Source organism: Erythrolamprus reginae, chromosome 2 (assembly GCF_031021105.1).
Source record: "Erythrolamprus reginae isolate rEryReg1 chromosome 2, rEryReg1.hap1, whole genome shotgun sequence".
Lineage (NCBI taxonomy): Eukaryota > Metazoa > Chordata > Lepidosauria > Squamata > Dipsadidae > Erythrolamprus > Erythrolamprus reginae.
The window spans coordinates 339203221-339230413 of record NC_091951.1 but is presented as its reverse complement, the minus strand read 5'-3'; the positions used below and the strand labels follow the sequence as shown (position 1 = coordinate 339230413).

Sequence of the window (27193 nt, the reverse complement as noted above, 5' to 3'; positions counted from 1 at the left end):
TTGGAAAAGATAAATATTAAAGCTTAAAATAAATTTCTCTCCAGAATTTTGTCTTTTGCACCCTTCAGTTGATGAACCCTTATTTTTTTGAACTGAGTTACTTGGTTTGGGGGAAGAGAGGAGACAGAGTTAAAACTTCATAATGGATATTATGGTTATAGATCAAAATGCAGGGATCAACTAAGGAACACTCATTAATTTGCAATAGAGTAAAATACATTATGAGCTATTTTAAGATAAGGCATAAACACAGCTATTGTCTTCTTGACAATAAATTGGTGCCTAGTCTCATAGATTTAACAAAACAATCTGGAGTGTGTTATTTGAGTTTTGATTGTCCAGAAGGTATCTAACGTACTACTTATCAGGCGATCCAAGAATATTGTGCCATTATGTATAATGAAAAGTACAATATAGTCAAACTTTTGATGGTATAAGCCCAAGGGTAAGGGGTCACAACCCCCCCAGCTCTGGAGCCGCATGTGGCTCTTTCATCCCTCTGCTGAAGCTCCCTGTTGCAAGATGGATCCACAATTAATAAGTCTTTCAGTTAGGACAAGTAGAGGAAAAAGACCGCAGCCCGATGAGGAGACTCTATGGTGGGGGGAACCAGACTTCCGGATGGCTCCAGAATTGAATGGGGGACTTCTGGTTAGGACATTTGTGGTTCTTTGAGTGTTTAAGGTTGCCGACCCCTGGTTTGGGGGCATGTTCCTGAATCTGCCTTCCAATATCCTTGAAGGAAATTAAATCGAGGAAGCGTAAACACAGTTGGAAGTATGATTGCATATCATATTTGTGGATCATTAGAATCTAATAGTTTCTGCCTTGCTGCAAATTCATTTGAACATAACCCAAAACTCAAATCAACAATGGACAAATTTTGAACCATCTTCTCTCTTCTCTTTACTTTCAAAAAGACAGCAAACTGTTAACGACCACTGAGGGAGCTAGGTTATACAGAAAGTACTCTTTAGCTTAGGTTAGAAGCATCAATCCATGTCAACACTGTATCTTTAATAAATCTATGTCAATACATTGGGTCATAATAGGCAACGTGAAACAATTTTCCCAAAAGATTTTGACTGGATTGCTCAAAAGGGGGTAACTCTCTAAAATTTAAATAAGGGGCAGACCAACAATAAATACAGCTGGGATGTAACCGTCCTCTAGCACAGAAAAATGGTGCAATATCGTTAAAGTACAGGTAGTCCTCAATTTATGACCACAATTGAGGCCAAAGTTTTATGTTGCTAAGTGAAACATTGTGCTCCATTTTATGGCCTTCTGTGCCACATTCATTAAGTGAATCATTGCAGTTGTTCAGTTAGTTAAGCGAACCTGCCTTCTCCATTGACTTAGCTTGTCAGAAGTTCGCAAAATGTGATCCCATGTTCCCGGGACAGTGTAACAGTCTTGACTAAGAAGCAGTTACCAAGCATCTGAATTATGATCACATGACCACGAGGATGGTACAAGGGTCATAAGTGTGAAGAACAGTCGTAAATTAAATTTTTTTCAGTGCAGTTATAATGAACCTGAGTCCTTCGGGATTGGGTGACACACAAATCTAATAAATAAATAAACTGTTGTAAGTCGAGGATTACCTGTACTTTTGTCATTCTGTATAATGGAACTGGGTCCTTAGAGAGGGGCGGGATACAAATCCAAGAAATAATAATAATAATAATAATAATAGTAATAACAATAACAATAATAATAATAATGTCTATGCTTGTAGTCAGTCTGTGCAATCTTTTTGCAGCAGCTGAGTGCAGACTCTGTAAAGAAACAGATGAAACAATCGATCACATACTCAGCTGCTGCAAAAAGATCGCACAGACTGACTACAAGCATAGACATGATGCTGTGGCACAGATGATCCACTGGAACTTGTGCTGGAACTACCATTTACCAGTGGCAAAGAACTGGTGGGATCATAAGCCCGAAAAAGTGGTCGAAAATGAGCAAGCAAAACTACTGTGGGACTTCCGACTTCAGACTGACTGAATTCTGAAGCATAACACACCAGACATTGTGATTGTGGAGAAAAAGAAAGTATGGATCATCGACATCGCAATCCCAGGAGACAGCAGAATTGAGGAGAAGCAGCTAGAGAAATTAGTGAAATACAAAGATCTAAAAATCGAGCTGCAACGACTATGGCATAAGCCCGTGAAAGTGATCCCAGTGATACTTGGCACACTGGGCGCAGTACCAAAGGATCTCAGCGGACATTTGAAAACCATCGGAATTGACAAAATCTCCATCTGTCAATTGCAAAAGGCCGCTTTACTGGGATCGGCAAACATAATTCACCGCTACATCACCCAGTCCTAGGTGCTTGGGAAGCGCCTAGCTGGTGATGAAATACAAAATCCAGCATAGTGATCTCGTTTGCTATGTTGTACTGACATAATAATAATAATAATGATGATGATGATGATGATGATAATAATAATAATAATAATAATAATAATAATAATAGGTATATGTTTGCCCACAAAGAGGCATCACTTCTAAAATGTACATGAAGTGTGATACTTTTAGCACATTCTAATTTTTAAAGCTGGAATTCACTTTCAAGTCAATGCTGGGTAAACTCGATCAGCACTAAAGAAACTGATCTCCCAATGTTTTTAAAAAAATAAAAAAGTGTGCAGGATGCTTTGCTGGTTCTGATTAAAGTTCTGGAAAGATTACTCATCCTAAGAGTGACTAGTGAGATATACCTTGGCTAGCTTACAAAGATGATGTGAAAGTGATAGCTTCCCATTGCTATTTGTTCTAATTACCTGGTATTCAATAATACAGTGATACCTCGTCTTACAAACGCCTCGTCATACAAACTTTTCGAGATACAAACCCAGGGTTTAAGATTTTTTTGCCCCGTCTTACAAACTATTTTCATCTTACAAACCCACCACCGCCGCTGGGATGCCCGGCCTCCGGACTTCCATTGCCAGCGAAGCGCCCGTTTTTGCGCTGCGATGATTCCCCTGAGGCTCCCCTCGCTGGGAAACCCCACCTCTGGACTTCCGTGTTTTTGTGATGCTGCAAGAGAATCCCAGCAGCACAAAAACGGGTGCTTCGCTGGCAACGGAAGTCCAGAGGTGGGGTTTCCCAGTGAGGGGAGCCTCAATGAAATTGCAGCATCGCAAAAACAGAGAGGTCCAGAGGTGGGGTTTCGAGGACATCAGGGTTTTTGCGATGCTGCGATTTCACTGATGCTCCCTTCGCTGGGAAACCCAACCTCCAGACTTCCGTTGCCAGCGAAGCACTCATTTTTGCAATGCTGGGATTCCCCTGCAACATCGCAAAAACACAGAAGTCCGGAGGTGGGGTTTCCCATGGAGGGGAGCCTCAGGGGAATCCCAGCAGTGCAAAAACGGGCGCTTTGGCTGGCAAAAGGGGTGAATTTTGGGCTTGCACGCATTAATCGCTTTTCCATTGATTCTTATGGGAAACATTGTTTCATCTTACAAACTTTTCACCTTAAGAACCTCGTCCCGGAACCAATTAAGTTTGTAAGACAAGGTATCACTGTATACTCTAATTCCTCCTAACTTTTATTTTTATCATCAGAACGGAATATATCTTTGGTGAGACTAAGAAATAATAACTTGCCCAAAGCCACACACTGAGTTGGTTAATTAAATGAGGATCTACAAGGAGGCTTGTCCATTAGATTCAAATACTCTAATCACTATATAGGATATAACTGAATTCATTTAGCTAATATGGCTAATAGTTATTAATAAACACATTGATTATAAATTTCCGTACCATCAAAGCTTTTTTAATATAGTGGGATAATATTTTCTTTTGTCAATGTTCTGCCTTTTGAGAAATTTCCAACATAGGCATTCCTTATACCACTGACTTCTGCAGAATGAATATAGACATTTGATTGGTCTGCCTTGGACACATGTGGTATCTAGAGGATGCTTGAGGACTTTCCTGTGGTCTTTGTTGGCCTAATTCAGGAGTCAGCAACCCACACCCATAATTCAATGCCTGGGGAGGGCAAAAACAGCTTCCCTCACCCCCCAAGGCCCTCTGGAGGCTGGAAACGATCTGTTTCCCAACTTCTGCTGGGCCCAGTAGGCTCGTGTTTCACTCTCCCCAGGCTTCAAAGGCTTCCCTTGAGCTGGGTGAGGGTAAAAACGCCCTCCCCCATCCCCTGGGAGGCTCTCTGGAAGCCAAAAATGCCCACCTAGAGCCTCTGTGCAAGCCAAAAATCAGCTGGCCAGCACACACATGTACTTGAAGCGGAGCTAGGGCAATGGCTCGCATCCCTGCAGATATGGCTCCGTGTGCCATCTGTTGCACCAATGCCATAAGTTCGCCATCAATGTCCTAACTGGAAACCCCCCCTTCAATTCTGGAGTCGACTGGAAGTCCAGTTTCCCCATTATAGAGTCTCCATCCCTTGCCATAGAATGTCCTCTTTGTATGCCTTGCTTCCATAACCCCCAGCAAAACCAGAAGCTCATCTCAAAATTATATTGCCAACTGGCAACAGGGAGCCACAGGGAGCCACAGCAGAGCCACAAGACGTCTTCGTGACGTCAAAGCTCCGCCCATGGAATTCCCTACTGGGATTCCCCACCTCCTTTTTAGCCTCCAGATCGGCCGAAAACGCTGCCGCCGATCGCAAAAACTGCACTCCGCCGAGTGGCACCGCCCGGCTGTAACCTTCTGAAACAGCCGGGCGCTTCTCGGCGGCCTCTGGAACCAAAACCCAAACTTCCGGGTTCGGGAGAACGCCAAGAAGCCCCCCGGCTGTTTCAGAAGGTGACAGTCGGGCGGCAGCACTTCTCGGCAGCCTCCGGAACCCGAAAAGTTCGGGTTCGGGAGAACACCGAGAAGCCCCCCGGCTGTTTTAAAAGGTGACAGATGGGCAGCGGTGCCCAGCGGAGTGCCATTTTGCGATATTTTTTTTGCACGGATTAATCGCTTTTACATTGTTTCCTATGGGAAACAATGTTTCGCCTTACGAACCTACTTCCGGAACCAATTAGGTTCGTAAGACGAGATATTACTGTACTTTGTTGAGACTGGAAAACCAAACTTGGGGAATAATAAGCGATAGCACACATTTCAGTTAGGATTCTGATAAGGGAATGTGATTGCTGTTGGCGATGCCTTATAATGATGTCTTGTCATGGTCCTACTGGATCTCTCATGTACCTTCAATACCACTGATCTCTGCTTCTTTCTGGACTATCTGTGAGGATTAGGAGTGAGGGAAACATGACAGAGTTTCATACCAGCTGGGCCAAATCAAGGAAACAACAGATTTCAGCAAGTTCTGTTTATTGCAAGTTTGGGGGGTATATACAGAATGTCAAAAACTCCAAAAGAAATGTTCCATCCTCCTTCATAGTGCTTTCATGAAGGTGAAGTCTTTCGGAAGTATCTGAAGTGCTTCTTCCTACATTTCTGGCCACCTGGGCTGAATCCTTGTTTATAAAATGAGCTGCTGTCTTTTGATTGTTTATGTCTACTCTCTCTCTTCTTATGAAAAGGCTGAATTTTACTTCCAGGAAAAGTAGACCCAGGATGCAAAATGGGGATGACGTGATACTGGTGACATTGTGGATTATCAATATTTAAATTACATTTTGGGGAATTTATTTCTAAGTGCTACGTGTCGGAATTGTAAGATACTCAGAGTCAGTCTCTAAAATTCCAAGCAATGAATAAATGTGGGAAACAACAGCTGTAAACAAATCTACATTTTAACAAAAGGAAACAGCAAAAGAAACACAACATTTAAAGAATCTAGTATCCCAGAGGAAACACAATGGGTTATCACGAGATAAGTTCAGTCAATAAGTATTATGTGAGTAAGTCTACACAAAACTGTTTTAAGTTTTATTTTTGTTTCCCCCTATTCATTTTGTTTTAAAAAGATATTATATCTCCTCTCTGCTATTGGTATTTTTTTCTGCTTGCAGTTACGTTTTGTTCATAAAAAATATTTATTCTTTTTAAAAGCCTGACATGAAGTCATAAAGTTTGTCACTCTACTTCTGGCCTTCCTTTTTCACCCTGTTAATATATTACAAAATGAAACTTAGCTAATGGATAACAATGGATAAACTGAATCAGAAAAGCTCGAAGGGAGAAAGAATTGGCAAATGTCCCCAATTATACTTGAAGCTTAGTTAGAACTGAGAAGATTTAAAATTCAAAGTCAGTGAAGGAAAAATGATTCAAAGAAAAATGTTATTTTTTTATCTATCTATCTATCTATCTATCTATCTATCTATCTATCTATCTATCTATCTATCTATCTATCTATCTATCTATCTATTTTTATTTATTTTATTTTTATTAGATTTGTATGCCGCCCCTCTCCGTAGACTCGGGGCGGCTCACAGCAATAATAAACAATATATAACAAATCTAATAATTTAAAAGAAACACTAAAAGCCCCATTATTAAAAGCAAACATACACACAAGCATACCATACATAACTGTATAGCCCCGGGGGAGATGTTTCAATTCCCATGCCTGACGGCAAAGGTGGGTTTTAAGAAGTTTACGAAAGGCGAGGAGGGTGGGGGCAGTTCTAATCTCTGGCGGAAGCTGGTTCCAGAGGGTCGGGGCCACCACAGAGAAGGCTCTTCCCCTGGGTCCCGCCAAACGGAGAAGGCCAACTCTGTGGGACCTAATCGGTCGCTGGGATTCGTGCAGCAGAAGGCGGTCCCGGAGGTATTCTGGCCCAATGCCATGAAGGGCTTTATAGGTCATAACCAACACTTTGAATTGTGACTGGAAACTGATCGGCAACCAATGCAGACTGCGGAGTGTTGGTGTAACATGGGCATACCTAGGGAAGCCCATGACTGCTTTCGCAGCTGCATTCTGCACAATCTGAAGTTTCCGAACACTTTTCAAAGGTAGCCCCATGTAGAGAGCGTTACAGTAGTCGAACCTTGAGGTGATGAGAGCATGAGTGACTGTGAGCAGTGAGTCCCGGTCCAAATAGGGCCGCAACTGGTGCACCAGGCAAATCTGGGCAAACGCCCCCCTCGCCACAGCTGAAAGATGGTTCTCTAATGTGAGCTGTGGATTGAGGAGGACGCCCAAGTTGCAGACCCTCTCCGAGGGGGTCAATAATTCCCCCCCAGGGTGATAGACGGACAGATGGAATTGTCCTTGGGAGGCAAAACCCACAGCCACTCCGTCTTATCAGGGTTGAGTTTGAGTCTGTTGACACCCATCCAGGCGCCAACAGCCTCCAGATACCGGCACATCACTTCCACTGCTTCGTTGATTGGATTTAATTTTCTTATTACATTTTCATGCCACTCCCTCCCTATATGAATCTACAATTTAAAGGACAAAAATAAAATCTATACCTAATTTAAGAGACAAGAAGCCATTCCACAAGGAAAGGCAATGAGACTAGATGAGACAAATGAAAATTCTTGCAAATTTTCCCACCTGTTTCTTTCTAGTTGCATTGATTTGTAACAGGGCCAATGGACATGTGAGAAAAGTTGGTTTGTTATGATTTGTTTTACACTTGTTGTGAGCCGCCCCGAGTCTTCGGAGAGGGGCGGCATACAAATCCAAATAATAAATAAATAAATAAATAAATTTTCATGGAACTCAAGCAATAATATTATTAATACAGCCAGCTGTGGAATATAAAGTTTTTTAATATCATTTTTTTCTCCATCAATGATTGGCTTACATGTACAATCTCATTTCTGAAATTATATTTTAAGGTGAGTGAATAACTCCTCTCCATGTGTGACTGATTACACCTTAGATTTTTTTAAATTACTCTATCAATTGAATATTGTTACAAACTATTTGACCTAGTATAATAACGTAATTCTTTGAAGTGAATGCAAAGAACTGAACATGTTCATCCGCCCCGAGTCTTCGGAGAGGGGCGGCATACAAATCTAATATTATTATTATTATTATTATTATTATTATTATTATTATTATTATTATTATTATCATTATGTCAATACAATACAGCAAACGAGATCACTATGCTGGATTTCGTATTTCATCAGCAGTCGGGCGCTTCCTAAGCACCTAGGACTGCGTGATGTAGCGGCAAATTATGTTTGTCGATCCCAGTAAAGCGGCCTTTTGCAATTGACAAATGGAGATTTTGTCAATTCCGATGGTTTTCAAATGTCCGCTGAGATCCTTTGGCACTGCGCCCAGCGTGCCAAGGACCACTGGGACCACTTTCACTGGCTTATGCCAGAGTCGCTGCAGATCGATTTTTAGATCTTCGTATTTCACTAATTTCTCTAGCTGCTTTTCCTCAATTCTGCTGTCTCCTGGGATTGCGAAGAAGCAGCTAGAGAAATTAGTGAATTATTATTATTATTATTATTATTATTATTATTATTATTATTATTATTATTATTATTATCGTTATGTCAATACAACACAGCAAACGAGATCACTATGCTGGATTTCGTATTTCATCAGCAGTCGGGCGCTTCCTAAGCACCTAGGACTGCGTGATGTAGCGGCAAATTATGTTTGTCGATCCCAGTAAAGCGGCCTTTTGCAATTGACAAATTGAGATTTTGTCAATTCCGATGGTTTTCAAATGTCCGCTGAGATCCTTTGGCACTGCGCCCAGCGTGCCAAGGACCACTGGGACCACTTTCACTGGCTTATGCCAGAGTCGCTGCAGATCGATTTTTAGATCTTCGTATTTCACTAATTTCTCTAGCTGCTTTTCCTCAATTCTGCTGTCTCCTGGGATTGCGAAGAAGCAGCTAGAGAAATTAGTGAATTATTATTATTATTATTATCATCATCATCATCATCATCATCTGTTTTTATACAAAATATTTTTGAGTGCATCTAGCACTAGGACTTCAAGGTTGTGATTCAAACCATGCCGAAGGACAGTAAAGCCCACTGAATACGATTCGACTTACAGCATGCATCCAACTGTTTTGCACATCTTGCTGAAAATATTGGTAATCAAGTATTGAGCGGAATGCTACAGTTCAGATTTTACCGTTGTAGGCTAACTCCTTAATTTCCAGTGGAAGGAAGAGACATACAGATTCATTTTTCTACATGCTTACCATTCTTCCCAATGAATGTTAAGATCTGAGTAAGGGGCTGCTCCATTTTGTCCCAGGAGCCCAGCAATTTATGTTTGCATCAAATCATGAGCACATTCGCTACGTAGGAGTCTGTGTATCTGAATTCAAAGTTGCACTAATACTATTATTTCACTACCAAATATGTTCGCTTCCATAAACATTTGGAAGAGCAACAATGTAAGCAATGTTGCATATTGTGAATTCGTATTTGGCAGCAAAACTGACTGTACAAAATGTTTATTAAACGATCCCTTTCAAATCTGCAATATGTCTTGTGGCCTTGATCGTCCTTTATCTGTGTGGCATGCTACTACGTTAACCCTTAGCTTTGAAAGAGAAATCAAGATTGCCTGGAATTGTCCAACTGGCACGAAACTCTGTAAACAAAGAATTGAGCTCAGGGCTTCAGCATCCTGTCCACTGATCCTTAAGGACATGCTTCAGAAAATCCCTTCTATGATAAAATCCTACCTTGCATGAAGAAAGAACTAGGAAAAGTGCTGGCTGGTGGTTTTGAGGATGGATAGCCGGGCGAATCCCGATTGTAATCGGCAGTGCTTGCAGAAGGGGCATATACCTATGGAGAGACAGAACAAGAGCAAAAAGTTAAATGCACTAATAGCTTTTCAAGAATTTGAATTTTTAAATTTGTTAAAATGTACAGCACCACTGTGGGATTCTCTTTATTGGTAAATGGCTGTAGTTAAAACCTACTTTAGCAAGAATTGAATCTACTACCAAAACTCTCCTTTTGTAACCTTCAATTGGATAAAACAGTGCATTGTAGGGAAACAATTTTTGAAAATGTAACTCAGGTGGATTTTCTTATAAAAAATGAGCAAAATCTGGAACGTATGATTACTGTGAGACTGAAATCTGGCAAAATTATGGCCTTTTCTATATCACTGCCAGTCATCCATGTTCATGTGATCATAATTTCTAATGTGCCCTGCCTGATTCCGACAAGGAAAGTCAATGTCTCCGTCACTCCCACTATTTTTGCCTGCCTGTGGTCTTTAAGGTCAGGAAACAACTTTGAAACTACCGTGTTTCCCCGAAAGTAAGACAGTGTCTTACTTTCTTTTTATTCCCAAAAGCCCCACTATGTCTTACTTTCGGGGTATGTCTTATATTGGAAAAAACGGTGCGCGCTGGAGTCAGAAAAAGACATAGACAGACGGGGAGGGAGCCGGCCGGCCGGTGAGGCCCGGAGTGCGCTGCCAGCTGGGAAGGAAGGAAGGAGGGAGGGAGGCGCCTTCCTCGCCCTCGCCGCGTTCTCGCTCTCCAGGTCCAGCTAGATGAGAGGGAGGCTGCAATACCCCCGTGTTTCCCCGAAAGTAAGACATATGTCTTACTTTCGGGGTATGGCTTATATTAGCCGACCCCCCTGAAACCCCCGATACGTCTTACAATCGGGGGTGTCTTACTATCGGGGAAACAGGGTATGACCCAACAGGTCACAATTTGTCTAGTACATGATAAAGTGACTAACATTTTCTCCATGAAAACCTCTCCTGTCTCCCCTTTTCAAAGAATTCAGATCCCGGGAGTATATACTTAAAAGGCCTACCCTAGTATTCCCATTCAATATAAATCCAAAGATATATTCCAAAAACAGAAGGAAAACTTATCACTCAAGGATATCTTTTGCCATCTAAATTGCAGTTTTGTTTTACAGTATACTAAATAAGATATTAAAAGCTCACACTTTTACTGTAACATCCCAACTTCTTATACAGTTATTATCTTAAGGAAAGTTCTTTTTTTTTCAAAAAAAAAGATAAATAGATGGAGTCATGATCTTCATGAGAAACATAAGACATATTTGGGACCCCATAGGAACAATGGAACGTACATCAGATTTGAGATGAAAAGGTATACCATCAGCACACTACCAGAGAGCCATTAAATTTTATGAACCATCTGTTTTATAGCCTCCTCCAGTTTTCTTCAACCACAAGGAACTCTAGACATAGCTTGGGCCAAGTCACCTAGTGAGCATCTGTGGCTGACAATGGAACTGAATCTTCCTGAGTATCTCCGTTTCTAGTCTGATACCTTAAATGCACCACACTGGCTCAATCCTGTTTGTTTTCATTGTTGCAAGAAGGCAGAAAGCGCTGGTCATACCCATCTATCATCCATCCATCCATCCATCCAGCCACCTACCTACATCTATCTATCTACCTACATTTATCTATCTACATCCATCCATCCACCCACTCACCCACCCACCTATCTATCTTGTCTGCCTGTCTTAAACAAATCTAAGTATTGCCCACAAGATCATATGCTGCAACGTCCTGCCTGTCGGCGATTACTTCAGCTTCAACCACAACAGCACAAGAGCACACAACAGATTTAAACTTAATATTAACCGCTCCAAACTTGACTGTAAACAATATGACTTCAGTAACCGAGTTGTTGAAGCGTGGAACTCATTACCGGACTCCATAGTGTCATCCCCAAACCCCCAACTCTTTACCCTTAGATTATCTACAGTTGACCTATCCAGATTCCTAAGAGGTCAGTAAGGGGCGAGTACAAGTGCACTAGAGTGCCTTCCGTCCCCTGTCCTATTGTCTCTCCTATATCTCCTATACCTTTCTTCTATTCCTATATCTCTTCTTCTATTCTTTCATTGATATGTTCTATTACTATATCTTCTTTTCTATTCTTTCTTAGATATATTTTACTATGAGTATCTCCTCTATAACCATCATCATGTATTTTACTATGTGTATATAGATATATACCCACTAAAACCCTCATTGTGTATTGGACAAAATAAATAAATAAAAATAAATAAATAAATCTATCATGTCTGTGTCTGTTTGCCTATCTACCCATCTGTCTGTCTGCAACACATTTTCACTCCTCTTTATTATCTTTTACTGCCTCTGCTTTCCAATGTGAAAAAAAAGCTGTGGAAGCACTTTCCTGAACATGCCTTCTCTTGGGATTTGAAGTTCTGGAAGCCAATGAAGTTGCTGACTTCAGGGAAAAGATTTCACAGGGAAAGAGAAGACATACATTCTGAAGTTTGATATTATTATTGCATGCCCTAGCATACTGTTCCACAATGAACTATGGTAGACTGAAACAAAATGACGTGCTTAGGTTAAGCTGCATCTATTCAACAGACAATTTCTTCCATTCTGAAATGAAATCTACCTGGCCCTGAAAATCTGAATTTATCTGTATATCGTACTCGTTTTAAAAACCCAGACATGATTATAATAACTAACTTGAATTTAGTTTGTACTACAAATGAATGAAAATTTGAATTTAATATGTACTATTTTAAAATGAAGTATGGAATCACATGTGATCAAATGACTGACGTGCAAGAGAGAACAATAAACTAGATCAGAATGTTTCTTTCTGATTATATTATTTTGAACAGACAAATATTATTGTCCTATGAAAGGCATTTAATCATGCTGGTTCTTCATATTAATAGCAGAATGCAAATGCAATTTACACCCCAAATCTTTCTTTCACTGTAGAACTTTGCATCTGCCCATACTTCCTTAGTTTCAACCCTTAAATCCACCACCACCGGGATGAGGATTACTGGCAGAAAATATGAATGAAACAAGCTGTAAGAAATAAAATAGGAATCGACGGGAGAGAGAGATATTTATTTTTATTTATTTATTTTGTCCAATACCCAATGAGGGTTTTAGTGGGTATATATCTATATACACACAGTAAAATACATGATGAAGGTTATAGAGGAGATACTCATAGTAAAATATATCTAAGAAATAATAGAAAAGAAGATATAGTAATAGAACATATCAATGAAAGAATAGAAGAAGAGATATAGGAATAGAAGAAAGGTATAGGAGATATAGGAGAGCAATAGGACAGGGGACGGAAGGCACTCTAGTGCATTTGTACTCGCCCCTTACTGACCTCTTAGGAATCTGGATAGGTCAACTGTAGATAATCTAAGGGTAAAGTGTTGGGGGTTTGGGGATGACACTATGGAGTCCACTATTGAGTGGTCAGTCCTCAACGCACGACTGTGATGCCAGTTTTTATTACCTGTTATTGTGGCGGTCATTAAGCAAATACATTGCTCAGTGTAGAGCGGTTTTGCCAGAAACCAGAAGTAAATGTTGGTTTTCAGCAAAAATGTCACTCATGTTCAACTGATAATGGGATGCTGAAAGCAGATGTAAATTCAGGCTTTTGCCAACTACCCAAATTATGGTCTTGTGACTTGGGGGGGGGGGGTTAGACACTGGAACTTCAAAACCAGGCCATAAGTATCTTTGAGGGTGGTGGTGTTGTAACTTCAAACAGTTTCTAAGCAACCATTTGTAAGTTGGGGACTATCTTTACACCAGACAGCATAGATACCAATATGTGGAATATGTTTAAGCTGGAGTAAAGTTTCTGAACTTTTGAAGGAATAAAAAATATTGTTGTACAATATCATAACTGCGGTTACTGAAAGTCAATACTCTGTAAGACATGCTATAGATCTGGAAGAATTGTAGTATCATGGATGTAATTTTTAAAAAGTCTTTAAACTGCTCTATTATAGGGAAGCAGAGTTGAAACAACATTAACGGAACAATGAAAGAAAGCATCAAACCATTCCTTTGTTCCCAAGACTAGAAATGGAATTTCAAAAGCATGACTCAAAGGCACTGAAAGTTCTAAACATATCCCAGGATACCAAACCTGCTTTTTTGTTTTTTTGAGAAGTTCAAAATAAGTAGTAAAAAGATCCAGATCAGCCCAAGACCACCAAAGCAGTGTGCCTGCATTTGAAGAGTTGGGCTATCTCCTTTTTAGTGCTCCGCATATTTGTGAGTACAGTAAACTTAGTAAATATGCCAAAACTTAATTTACTTAACATTTGTTTACTAATAAGCAGAGATTTCTTCCCCCTAACAATTCTTTTCATGGGTGAAAACAAACACTATTTAAAAACTTTGATTTCTTTTAAGTGCCTGGCCACTTCAGTGTTCATGGATATATATATTTGCATTTGTTAAACTTTACATATACAGATATTTGTGTATTCTGTTTTTTAAGATCTTCCAATTCCAGATGGTCAGGAAGACCAAAACATTTTCATTATCTTGATGAAAATGGATACCTTCCTGCCTCCATTTTGAAGCAAGCAAGCAAGCAAGCAAGCAAGCAAGCAAGCAAGCAAGCAAGCAAGCAAGCAAGCAAGCAAGCAAGCAAGCAAGCAAGCAAGCAAATCACAAACTAGCCACATTTTTTAAGAAATTGGATATTGGCAGGTTACAGCAAAATGAATGGAAAAAGTAATCACAACTACAAATCAGAAAGGGAAAGAAGAATACAAATATACATCTTATAAATAGGACAATAGTTTGCTTCAGAGACTAATACTACAACAGAGGACAGAGAGATCTTAAAAATAATGAATGATGGCCATAATAAAGATACGATGCTTTAGTGTATACTTTTGCATAATTGTTCTCACCATATTTTAATGCTTCAATAGAAAGCATTGTTATAGCCCTGATCATAATTATTATACACAACTAAGTTAAAAGACTTTTTGGGGAAGTATTTGAAATAACTGTGTTTTAGAGAAAGAGCAGAAGGCATAGGATCCAGAGGGTGGGAAAGTGGTAGATGGTGATATCATCTTTAATGCTTTGTCCATTATGCTTTTGTTAATTATTTATTAAGCAATTTTATTATATGCAGAGCCCAAAGGACAATTCAGCCTTTCTTTCTTTTTTAAAAGAACCTGAAGTGCTACTATCATCATTAACCACTTGCAGATATATCTACATAGGCTAAGAGCAGTATAACCGTGTAATCCATCTCATTTTTATTTTTATTTATTTATTTTATTATTTAAAGTACGTATTGGTAGTATACAAAGATATACCACTGTTTATATACATGATATTGAAACTAATAAGAGGGAAACATTAAGGCAGGGACAGTAGACACGCTGGTGCACTTAGGCCCACCCCTTCCTGACCTCTTAGAAATTGAGTGAGGTCAACAGTGGATAGTCTAAGGGTTTATATTTCTGTAAGGGTATATATTTCTATAAACCATTTTCTGGATTCAGTTTAGTATCACAACAAGCCAAAATATATTTTTATCTGGATGGGAGGACCTGGCTCAACTCAGGGTGTCCAAGGGGTAAGCATTTTGAAATTCCCTGATATTTCCCTGTAACTTGCAAACTAGTTAAGGCGTGGTCATAAATACCGTATTTTTCGCTCTATAAGACGCACCTGCTGATAAGACGCACCTAGATTTTAGAGGAGGAAAATAGAAAAAAAATATTTTGAGCCAAAAAGGGGAGAGGAAGAGAGGAAGGAGTGAAAGAAGGGAGGGAGGGAGGAAAGAAGGGAGGAAGGAAAAGGAAAGCAAGAAATGGAGGGAGGAAAGGAAGGAAAGAAAGAAAGAAAGAAAGAAAGAAAGAAAGGGGGAAGGGACAGGAACAGAGGAAGGAAGCAAGGAAACTTATGAAAGGGGAGAGTAAGAGAGGAAGGACTGAAAGGAGGGAGGGAGGGAAGAAGGTAGGAAGGAGAAAGAAAAGAAGAAATAGAGGAAAGGAAGGTAAAAGAGAGAAAGAAAAAGAGCAAGAAAGAAAGCAAGAAAGAGAGAAAGAAAGAAAATGAAAGAGAAATAAAAATAGAGAGGGGGAATGAAAGAAATGGAAGGAGGGAAGGAAGGAGAGAAAGCAAGAGAAAGAAAGAAAGAAAGAGAAAGAAAAAATGAATGAAAGAGCAAGAGAGCAAGAGAGAAAAAGAAAGAAAGAGAAAAAGGAGAAAGAAAGGCAACTTCAAAGAAAGGCTCACTGAGCATCTCTCACTCTCTCTCTTTCTATCTTTCTCTTCCTTTCTCTCTCTCCTCTTCCTTTATCTCCTCTCTCTCCCTCCCTCTCTCTTTCTCTCCCCCCTCTCTTCCCCTTTCCCTCTCTTTCTCTCTCTCTCCCTCTCTTGCTATCTCTCCCCCCTCTCCCTCCCTCTTTCCTTTCTATCTCTCCCTCCCTCTTTCCTTTCTATCTTTCTCTCCCCCTGCCTTTCTCCAAGCCCTTCCTTTTCCCTCTCCCTATCTAACTACCCCCTCTCCCACCTTTCTATATCTCCCTCCCCCTTTCTCTCTCCCTTCCTTCATCTTTCTTTCCCTCTCTCTCTCCATCCCTCTTCCTTTCTCTCTTCCTTCCTTCCTTTGTCTCTTTTTTGTTCTTTCTCTCTCCCTCCTTCCCTCCCTCTATGTCTTTCCCTCTCTCTCCCTCCTTCCCCCCTCTTTTTCTCTCTCTCTTGCTTTCTTTCCCTCTCTTTCTCTCTTGCTTGCTTTCTCTCTCATTCTCTCTCCCCTCCTTTTTCTCTCTCTCTCTTTTTCTCTCGTTCACCACGCCGGCAACAGAGAGAAAAAGAAAGTGAGAGAGCCGGAGAGAGAGGAAGGAGAGAGCCGGCGGCTGTTGTCTTTGCCTCCGCCCACCGGCTCTGCAGCTAAGAGGCAGCAGCTATCAGCCCCCTCGCCCTCCCAGACGTCCCCAGCGCCCAGCCACGCGCCGCCTCCCGTTAGCCCGGCTGACTTTCCTGCTGCCGTTTTCTCTTCATGGCACAAAGCCACAGTCCCGGACTCCCGGATCGCTCGCTTCTCCAGCCAGCAAGCCGGCTGCGCGGCGCTTTCCTGGGCAGATGGCTTTGCTGACCGGAGAAGCGAGCGATCCGGGAGTCCGGGACTGTGTGGCTTTGCGCCATGAAGAGAAAACGGCCCAGGCAGCAGGGAAAAGTCGGCCGTTTTCTCTTCATGGCACAAACCCACACAGTCCTGGACTCCCGGATTGCTCGCCCCAAGGCAGGAGGCCGCGGAGGAGGAGAGGGGGCGGATCGCGCCCCAAGGCAGAAGGCGGCGGCAGAGGAGAGGGGGCGGATCGCGCCCCAAGGCAGAAGGCAGCGATGTTGGAGAGGGGGCAGATTGCGCCCCAAGGCAGGAGGAGGCTTCCGAGTTCGCAGCCTCCCCCCCCCCTCCCTGCCTGCATCTTCGCTCCATAAGACGAGGCTGATTTTTCATCCTACTTTGGGAGGAAAAAAACTGTGTCTTATGGAGAGGAAAATACGGTATTTATTTATTTATTTATTTTTTTATTCATTTGTTCAATACACAATACATATGGAAGAGAATAGACATGAATTAATATATATAAAGATAATATGTAAAAATAGAGGAGAAGATATATGAAAGGAAGAAAATATATATGATATATGAGATAAAGGAAAGACAATTGGATAGAGGATGAAAGGCACACTAGTGCACTTATGTACGCCCCTTACTGACCTCTTAGGAACCTGGAGAGGTCAATCGGGGATAGTCTAAGGGAGAAATGTTGGGGGTTAGGGGTTGACACTATTGAGTCCGGTAATGAGTTCCACGCTTCGACAACTCGATTGTTAAAGTCATATTTTTTACAGTGAAGTTTGGAGCGGTTAATATTAAGTTTGAATCTGTTGCGTCCTCTTGTGTTGTTGTGGTTGAAGCTGAAGTAGTCACTGACCGGTAGGACGTTACAGCATATGATCTTGTGGGCAATACTTAAATCGTGTTTTAGGCGCCGTAGTTCTAAGCTTTCTAGACCCAGGATTGTTAGTCTATTTCCGTAGGGTATCCTGTTTCGAGTGGAGGAGTGAAGGGCTCTTCTGGTGAAATATCTTTGGACGCTTTCAAGGGTGTTGATGTCCGAGATGTGGTATGGGTTCCAGACAGATGAGCTGTATTCAAGGATGGGTCTGGCAAAAGTTTTGTAGGCTCTTGTGAGTAGTGTGAGATTGCCGGAGCAGAAGCTCCGTAGGATCAGGTTAACAATTCTAGAAACCTTTTTGGCGATATTGTTGCACTGGGCTTTAGCACTTAGGTCATTTGATATTAGTATTCCAAGGTCTTTTACTGAGTGTGGGTTGGCTGTGAGCATTTATTTATTCAGTTTATATATGAGGTTTGGATTCTTTTTGCCGATGTGGAGGGTAAAGCATTCATCATACCAAACAGTTAAGCCGTGGAGAAATATCGGTAGCTGAGGAAGCAAGTTGTTGCCACATTTTTACTTGAGTCTGCCAGGCAGTGCGATCCGTCTTTTTTAAACATGATTTTTCCCTGACTTTTAAACATTTTAATACAGTTTGTCCCTCTCCCCCATTTATTGCAATTTTTTCACGAATTCACTGATAATTCCGTTATTTCCCGAACCACCGATTTCCCTGATAATTCCCTGATTTCCCTGTTTTCCAGGTTTGCTGGACACCCTGTCAGCTGTGGGCCTGTATTACACTGTTGCCTCGCTTTTCGCAGGAGATGCGTTCCGAGACCGCCCACGAAAGTCGAATTTCCACGAAGTAGAGATGCGGAAGTAAATACACTATTTTTGGCTATGAACAGTATCCCAAGCCTTCCCTTAACACTTTAAACCCCTAAATTACAATTTCCCATCCCCTTAGCAACCATTTAGATTATTACTCACCATGTTTATTTATTAAAGTTTATTTTAAAAACTGTTTTTTAAAGGCAGACGAAAGTTTGGTAATGACATACGACGTCATCGGGCAGGAAAAACCGTGGTATAGGGGAAAAACTGCAAAGTATTTTTTAATTAAAATTTTTGAAAAACCGTGGTATAGACGTTTTGCGAAGTTCGAACCCGTGAAAATCGAGGGAACACTGTATTGTTATTATTTTAGAGCTGTGGTTTGCAAACTAACCCAGGACAAAATGTGAATGAATTCAGGGTCTAGTTAAAGTATCCATGAGCATCAGGAGCACATCAGGGGCGCAAACAAAGGCAGTGCTACTACGATAGACCTGGCTAGGCTGTTTTCTGGTCTTAGGCTGTGCCATCTGGAATTGGGAAGTTTGCTTTCTCATTCAGTACACTCCACCGGAGAATAACAAAGAAAAGTCACATTTAGGTTAATGGCTCCTTTAGGGATTGATGTGGCAAGCAGTAGCAATCACTTCACATTCCAAATGAATGAGAGACTGGATAGCTGAACACTGTTTCTCAAACATAAAATATCATGCACGTGCACCCATGCGCACCTTCCCAACCTATTAGAACAATGAAGACTCTTTCCTCTAATTTATTGGCTTTGTGTTTGGGAATAGCATGGATAAACACACCCACACACAATCTGGTAGGGACAAATTCCCTGAGGCTGGGCTCCAGCACAAGCGTGAAAGTTCGGAAGACTAAACCTCTGGTTTTGGTGACCGACCCAGCCTGGATCCTGCAACACTATACAGGGACATGTGTACTTACTTGCCTTCTCTCTCTCCCCCCCTCTCTCTCTCTCACACACACACACATTACACCTGTGTGTTGAGCAATGGAAAGCTCCTCTTGCAGATGTTTCTCCTAAACTTGTGTCGGTTTGTCTTAGTCTTCTTTGTAAGGTGCAACAGAGGACAAGAGTTGTTGAACTCCAGCGTGAACAAAATCCAGTAAGAGCAATGGTGAATTTTATAACTAACGGTTCAATGGTATGGTGAGCGTGGCAGGGGGAGGATGCTGCAAAATCTCCATTCCCACCCCGCTCTGGGGCCAACCAGAGTTGGTATTTGTCAGTTCTCCGAACTACTCAAAATTTCCACTACCGGTTCTCCAGAACCTGTTAGAGCCTGCTGGATTTTATCCCTGAGTAAGGGGATTGTGGGGACTGGCCTTCAGAGAGGTATTATTTTACTGAAAGAGTAGTAGATCCTTGGAACAAACTTCCAGCAGACCTGGTTGGTAAATCCACAGTAACTGAATTTAAACATGCCTAGGATAAACATATATCCATTGTAAGATAAAATACAGGAAATAGTATAAGGGCAGACTAGATGGACCATGAGGTCTTTTTCTGCCGTCAGTCTTCTATGTTTCTATGTATGTTATGAAGAATGAAATGGGGGGAAAAAATGGAATATCACATTTGTACTGGCAGAAAGTCTCTGTGTTTTCCATATTCTCACTTATAAAAGATTCCGGAATACAGTAAAAGGCTGATGAGGGAGAAGAATATGGTGAATCCTTTCTCTACATACACATGGAGAATTTCTATGAGGCTTTTGAAAATCAAGAAGAAGCACTGGACAGAAATATACCTTATTATTTTGCATAATGGGTAGAAGTTGTTCGAATGTGGTATCATGGGAATCTGAAATAACAAAAATTATTATAAATGTCTGCGTTCTAATAGTTAACTGCCCATAAGAGAACATTCAGTACTTCTGGGATATGAAGGAAATAACTTCAGTAAAAAAATTATCTCCAAATTCTTGGACGTTTCTCATAATTGGGGTTTGCAACCTAGAAATGCAGATCTAAAAATATGCCATCCTTTCCTGGGAGCTTCTGTCTATTATAAATAATATGGTCTATTTCAGACAGAATGATTTCAGTCCTCAAGACCATTTTTTACAAATGGCAAAATCTGCTATGCACTCTTTTCTATCTGATAAAGCAAAATGACTATCTGATTACGTTACATTACCGTTTCTTGACTATTAACCAGAATATCAGATTTAGTATCATGAATTTATACTTGTACGAGGGTTATCCGGAGAGTAAGGTGACGAGGCATGTAGGAGAATGTTTGTGGGAGATGTTTGTTGTTATTACTATCGTGGTGCGGGAAGCTAGCGGAAGAGAATAAGCAGTGCGAGTGTGGTAAGTAGATCATCAATTGGTGTTGTGGTGAAAGTTAGAGGTGAGCGTCCTCATTCCGTTTCCCTCCAAGTGGGAAGTGTACACTGTAATACGCTACCCGAATGCTAAGGGCATGAATGCTGCTGTGATGGGTGCCCAACTGCTTACTGAAGAGCACAAAATCGATAGTCAGTGCCGCCTGAGAATTTCTTGACCATTTCAAGATTGTAGGCGACGCTTTCCTCAACTGTAAAGTAACAGGAAGTGAAATTTGGGCTTATCACCATACTCCAGAGAGCAAACATCAATCAATGTAGTGGTTCCATACCCATTCTGACATTGGAACATTGATGCCACCTTAGAGCTGCCGGCAGCGTCTCCCCGGCCCCGCAGGTAATTTCGGCCGGCAGTTTAAACCGCCGACCAGGCATTTCCTGGGAAGAACATCTTTCTTCCAGACTAAGAGACCTTGTAATTTTAAAATCTTCTTAGATGGATGTGATTAACTCTGGAAAAAGTTAGTCTTGTTCTTAGGTGTTACCATTACATCCGAATACGTGTGTTGAGTATGTCACATTATTTTCTATCATCTTTGACAAAAATACTTTTGCACAGAAGGTATTTTTTAAAACATCCCCTTCCATGACCTATTTACAAACAGAATGAGGTTCCTAAACAAATTATTTTAAATATTTACACCTTGGTACATTCCAGCTCTAATCTCTATTCCTAGAGCTATTTTATTGCCTCCCCACTTCCATATGCTAGCAACCATTTGAAACTATGCCTCAAAGAATTCACTTTGTAAATAGCAGTACAACTTCTGAATATTTTCAGATGAGCATAATGCAAATTCCAATTCGGCTATCAACTCAAAATATTCATTAATATGAGCAATCATACAGCACAATTAATGAATTCTTGATTACTGGTTGGTGGAAACATATTTGTCAGGTCACAGTAATTGCAAAATTAACAACATGTTTTGAAATTCGCTCAAAACAAGACAAACTGCAACGTCAAAATGTACAAGCAAAAATGGCACTTAAATATAGAATATATAATTTTTTTTTACTATTTATATGTATGCACATTAACATCTGGGAAATATATTTCAAAACCTGCTTTTTTACTTTACTTTTACTTTCCCCTTGTAAAGTTGAAGTAAGTTTGTTAGGGCAATTATTACAGTAAGTCCACAAATCAAATTCAATTGCAAAATTCATATCTGAAGCAACTGTGGCTTTCCCACCTTGAGAGAAAAAGAAAAGAAAACCCTGAATAGGGTCCCAAACTGTCAAAGCTATGGGATTATCAATTGCAGTTGCTATAAATTAAAACGAGAGATGCTAAAATGATTATGGGGTTTTCAACTGCTTAAAATGTTACACAGAAGTTTGGAAGGAAGGCTTGCAATGAAGGTAAAAAAGCAGACATATAATTAAACACACTTTTTACATTAAAAATATAAAGTTGGGATATAAAACAGAATGACGCACAAAAAGATTGTTGAATATGAATGAAGTTTTTATAGAATTTTCGTAGCATCTGCTTATGTGAATAATTGTTCAATATGTATCTTATGTATTTTTAATCTTTTAAAAAATTAATTTAATTCAACTTCGTCCAGTTAATCTAAATGTGTAGATACTCATTTTACAACAATTTGGAAAGCCATTATGGAAATGTTTTGATTTGAAGAAAAAAATATGCTATTTTTAAAAAAAAAAAAAATTTGGAAGAAATCACCCAGTTTGCAAGAAATTCTGCTTGAACAAATGTTAAAAGGATTCTCTTAGGCTGCTCTTAAGACAGAGATAAATTTTAAAAGCCACTTTTCTTTTTGTTTCCTTTGTGTTCTGCATTAGGGGAAGGTATATCTCTTACTCTTTGGAAGAATATCTTCCTGCTGTAGAAAGAAAGCACCACCTTGCTGTGTTTTTCATGCAGTTATAGAAACATAGAAACATAGAAGTCTGGCAGAAAAAGACCTCATGGTCCATTTAGTCTGCCCTTATACTATTTTCTGTATTTTATCTTGGGGTGGATATATGTTTATCCCAGGCATGTTTAAATTCAGTTACTGTGGATTTATCTACCACGTCTGCTGGAAGTTTGTTCCAAAGATGTGCTACTCTTTCAGTAAAATAATATTTTCTCATGTTGCTTTTGATCTTTCCCCCAACTGACTTCAGATTGTGTCCCCTTGTTCTTGTGTTCACTTTCCTGGACCTTATTTAACCCTTTAACATATTTAAATGTTTCAATCATGTCCCCCCTTTTCTTTTTGTCCTCCAGACTATACAGATTGAGTTCATTAAGTCTTTCTTGTTACGTTTTATGCTTAAGACCTTCCACCATTCTTGAAGCCCGTCTTTGGACCCGTTCAATTTTGTCAATATCTTTTTATAGGTGAGGTCTCCAGATTTTTGTTGTTATTGTCCTATTGGAATCAATTGACTTCCTGGGAAAATTAGCTATTTATACTTTGCCAAAGTTAAATCTGAGGAAAGGATAGAAACATAGAAACATAGAAGTCTGACGGCAGAAAAAGACCTCATGGTCCATCTAGTCTGCCCTTATACTATTTTCTGTATTTTATCTTAGGATGGATATATGTTTATCCCAGGCATGTTTAAATTCAGTTACTGTGGATTTATCTACCACATCTGCTGGAAGTTTGTTCCAAGGATCTACTACTCTTTCAGTAAAATAATATTTTCTCATGTTGCTTTTGATCTTTCCCCCAACTAACTTCAGATTGTGTCCCCTTGTTCTTGTGTTCACTTTCCTATTAAAAACACTTCCCTCCTGGACCTTATTTAACCCTTTAATATATTTAAATGTTTCGATCATGTCCCCCCTTTTCCTTCTGTCCTCCAGACTACAGATTGAGTTCATTAAGTCTTTCCTGATACATTTTATGCTTAAGACCTTCCACCATTCTTGTAGCCCGTCTTTGGACCCGTTCAATTTTGTCAATATCTTTTTGTAGGTGAGGTCTCCAGAACTGAACACAGTATTCCAAATGTGGTCTCACCAGCATTCTATATAGTGGGATCATAATCTCCCTCTTCCTGCTTGTTATACCTCTAGCTATGCAGCCAAGCATCCTACTTGCTTTCCCTACCGCCTGACTGCACTGTTCACACATTTTGAGACTGTCAGAAATCACTACTCCTAAATCCTTTTCTTTTGAAGTATTTGCCAACACAGAACTGCCAATACAATACTCAGATTGAGGATTCCTTTTCCCCAAGTGCATTATTTTACGTTTGGAAACATTAAACTGCAGTTTCCATTGCTTAGACCATTTATCTAGTAAAGCTAAATCATTTACCATATTACAGACGCCTCCAGGAATATCAACCCTATTGCACACTTTAGAGTCATCGGCAAATAGGCAAACCTTCCCTACCAAACCTTTCCCTATGTCACTCACAAATATATTAAAAAGAATAGGACCCAGAACAGACCCTTGTGGCACACCGCTTGTAACCTGACTCTGCTCAGAATACTCGCCATTAACAATAACTCTCTGATGTCTACGCTTCAGCCAGCTGCAAATCCATTGAACTATCCAGGGATTAAGTCCAATCTTCACTAATTTATCTATCAGCTCTTTATGTGGAACCGTATCAAAGGCTTTGCTGAAGTCCAGGTAGGCAATATCCACGGCACCACCTTCATCCAACACCTTTGTGACATAGTCAAGGATGGCAAAAGTTATTACTTATCCTTCACTACAGGACTGCTTAGTTAACTCAATTTACACAGAAGCAAGCTTCAGTGAAGTTAGTGGAAGAGGATGAGAAAAAAGAGGAGGAGGAGAAGGAAAAAAATTGGTTAGAGAATAAAACACTTTTAATACTTTATTAAGAGCACATTAGACCCAGAGTCCTATGGGATTGGGCGGTATAGAAGTCAATTAAATTAAATTAAATTAAATTAAATCTACCAATAGATAAATCAATCTGAGATATAAACAATAATATAAATAATGTCTTAAGACCTCATGATAAACAGGAAAATCTCTCCCACCCTCATTCTTTAATATTTACATTTTGGGTATAAATCAACTTTTTTAATGACACTGCCTCAGACAGAGCTGGTATGGAATCTGGGGATGCTCCCAGGCTTGGGGTTTCTGCTCAAAGAACAGCTAAGAAGACCTTTGCACACCTTCAGCTTGTGTGCCAGTTGTGTTGACTCCTTGAGAGGGAGGCTATACTCGCTCCCCCCTCCTGTCCTTGTGACTTCTCACCTGGATTATTGCAAAGCATTCTACCTGGAGCTGTTCTTGGAGAGCATTTGGATGCTTCAACTGATGCACAATGCAGCAATGGGTATAATAAATGGACCATTGCTTGGGGGACTTCATTGTTTGCCAGATGTGCACCTGGATGCAATCAAGGTTCTGGTTAATCATAAACTCTTTGTGGCTTGTGATGATTTCAGGGATTTTCTCTACCCAGTTATTTCTCCCCTTCCAATCTGGTCAGGCAGGATGGATGTATTTCATTCCCATTGACCAAAGAAAGTCAGTTGGCGAGTCTAGTAGATGTAGCTTTTGGTCATAATCCCACCTTGTGGAACATTGTCTCTCTGGAAATATCCTTGACTCCGTTGACTGTTTGCTAGGCCCTAAACATCTGGTTTTGTATCCAATCCTCGAATCCCAACTGTGTTCAGGGACCTGTTTCTTGGTTGAATTAGTGATTTGAGCTAGATATTTCTTGTATTTTATTTTTTGCAATGCTGGTGATAGTGCTAGGTATCCACAGAGGTGGGCTGCTGCCTTGATGGGGGGGGATGCAGTGGGGTAGCAAAAATGGAGCTCCACCCCAGAGCACCCAATTTGCACTGAAAGATGTTGAAATAATATGCAGGGCATCCTGCATAAGCCAAGCCCATAGTTGGGGTAGTAAAAATTTTGGTAGCCCTTCACTGGGTATTAGTGTTGGGCGAACCCAACAAAGTTCGGGTTCGGCAAACTCACCCGAACTTTGCCGTGAAGTTCGGGTGAGTTCACCGAACCCAAACCCAAACCCGAGCAGCAGCAAGCCGCTGAAGCGTCCTTTTCTGTAAAAATAAACAAGTAGGTGGGGAATTTCCCACCTCCTTTTATTTTTACAGAAAAGGATGCCGCAGCGGCGCTGCAAGTGAAAGTAGGTGGGGAATCCCATGAAGAGATTCCAGGGGCGGGGCTTTGATGTCACGGAGACTACTTCCTGGCCGGCCGAAATGGGGAGGAAGGAGTCTCCGTGACGTCAAAGCTCCGCCCCCGGAATCCCTTCGTGGGATTCCCCACCTACTTTTGCTTCAGCGCTGCAAGCAAAAGGAGGTGGGAAATCCCACAATTGGATTCCCCACTCTGCTTCCGGGGGGCCGGCATTTTGCGGTGTTCGAGCGAACGCCAAACCCAAACCCGAACTTTACCCGGACTTTTAAAAAAGTTCGGGTTCGGCATGCCGAACACTGCAAAGTTCAGCACGAGCTCGAACTTTGCAAGTTCGGTACTACTTGGTATCCATATAAATTGAATACTAAATAAGCAAACAAACACAATGTAAAAAATCAGAACACCAAAGAATGAATATTAAAGAGAGGAGCATGGAAACCACCAAAAGCATATAACCTGCACTGGATTTTAATTCTAACTATCAGAATAAATAGCTAGGTCCTCATTTGTACTGGGGCACATTTTCTCCTCTCTCAATTTCAGGATACTGAGAAAATATATTCTACAAATGTACCTTGTTCCAGAAGGTGCAATGGATATGATAAAAGCAGAAGGGAGGAAATGGAGCCAATATATACATACATACTTGCAAGCAGTATAATAACCTCAAACCTTTCTGCATGCGACATGCCTATTATTTTTGATTCTAAAACTCTTTAAAACCACACCCGGAAAATTCAGTAACCATCTGTCCCAAAACATGGCAAGATTTCCCTGCTCATTTTCAGAAAGGAAAAAAAAAAACCCACCCTCAAAATCAGTTTGAAAGCAAATAATAATAATAATAAACAATGGTTTCCCAACCCAACCCAACCCAAATCTCTCCAGAAAAAAAACTCAATCAGCTCATTTGCACAACTCAGTGCTTCTTCATTCTACTCACTTTAAACCTTGGAGGGCTGATAAAAGGAGTTATAATTTTTAAAAGTTTGATCCTGGCTTCAAACTACGCCATGCAGTGCAATTGTCCCTATATAAAATACATGTACATCAGTGATGGGATTCATGTTTTTTTACTAACTGTTCTGTGGGCATGGCTGGGTGGGCGTGGCTGGGTGGGCGTGGCAAATCTCCATTCCCACATCACTCCAGGGGAAGATTAATGGAAAATCCCCATTTCCTCCCAATCAGCTGGGACTCAGGAGGTGGAGAATAGATGAGAGAGGGGCCAGTCAGAGGTGGGATTT

General features: G+C 40.6%; 1 protein-coding gene across 22 annotated transcripts in view; it reads right to left on the bottom strand.

Moving 5' to 3' along the window:
• TCF4 (transcription factor 4) overlaps positions 1 to 27193 on the bottom strand; it is a 557076-nt gene that overhangs the window by 89117 nt on the left and 440766 nt on the right. For all 22 annotated transcript variants that reach the window (XM_070743535.1, XM_070743531.1, XM_070743524.1 and 19 more), the window contains one exon: positions 9583 to 9688. In XM_070743535.1, coding sequence (XP_070599636.1) covers positions 9583 to 9688 — 106 coding nt within the window. The remainder of the gene's footprint in view (positions 1 to 9582; positions 9689 to 27193) is intronic.